The 648-nt window shown below is 62.5% G+C and overlaps 1 protein-coding gene across 1 annotated transcript; it reads right to left on the reverse strand.

Moving 5' to 3' along the window:
• Nucleotides 1–3: 3 nt before the first annotated feature.
• Nucleotides 4–639, reverse strand: LOC108525080 (protein phosphatase 1 regulatory subunit 29-like; the record flags this gene model as incomplete). Its single annotated transcript, XM_017866157.1, has 1 exon — nt 4–639. A coding segment is annotated over one exon (636 nt), but the record flags the coding sequence as incomplete, so codon positions are not given.
• Nucleotides 640–648: the final 9 nt, after the last annotated feature.

A 648-nucleotide genomic window follows, 5' to 3' on the forward strand; every position in this document is an offset into this window, starting at 1 on the left:
GGCGTTGAGGCTGTGGTAGGGCCGGGGCACCAGCAGCGGGTAGCCAGCAAACTCCCGCGGCGACTCGCACTGCAGGCGGTCGTAGTTCTTGGTGACGTTGTTGAAGACCACGAGCCAGGCCAGGAAGCCGAAGAGGTCGCACTCACAGTTGAAGGGGTTGCCGGCCAGCTCACACACCATCAGGCTGGCGAGGCTGGCAAAGGTGGCGCCGTCCAGGCGGCTGAGGCGGTTGGAGGACAGGTCGATGCTGATGAGGCTCGGGCACTCGGAGAAGGCGGTGGGCGTCACCACCTCGATGAGGTTGTGCTGGACAAAGAGGAACTGTAGGCGGCTCATGCCGCGCAGCATGCCCTCCGTCAGGTTGCTGAGCTTGTTGTAGCCCAGCTGCAGGACCTGCAGGCTCGACTGGCCCAGGAAGGCACCGTCCTCGATGTAGGAGATCTCGTTCTTGGTAAGGTTGAGGTCGGTGAGGTTCCCAAAGCGGTTGAGTGAGGAGTAGAGCACAGCTTTGAGCTTGTTCTCGTTGAGCCGCAGGTCATGCACGGTGCTGTTGATGTGCTGCGGGATGGTCTCGTAGGGCGGCTGGTTCTGGCTGCAGATGGCCAGCCACACGTAGCCCTTGTCGCCCTCAATGAGCCAGCAGTCCCC

Source organism: Rhinopithecus bieti, unplaced genomic scaffold (assembly GCF_001698545.2).
Source record: "Rhinopithecus bieti isolate Rb0 unplaced genomic scaffold, ASM169854v2 scaffold_1199, whole genome shotgun sequence".
Lineage (NCBI taxonomy): Eukaryota > Metazoa > Chordata > Mammalia > Primates > Cercopithecidae > Rhinopithecus > Rhinopithecus bieti.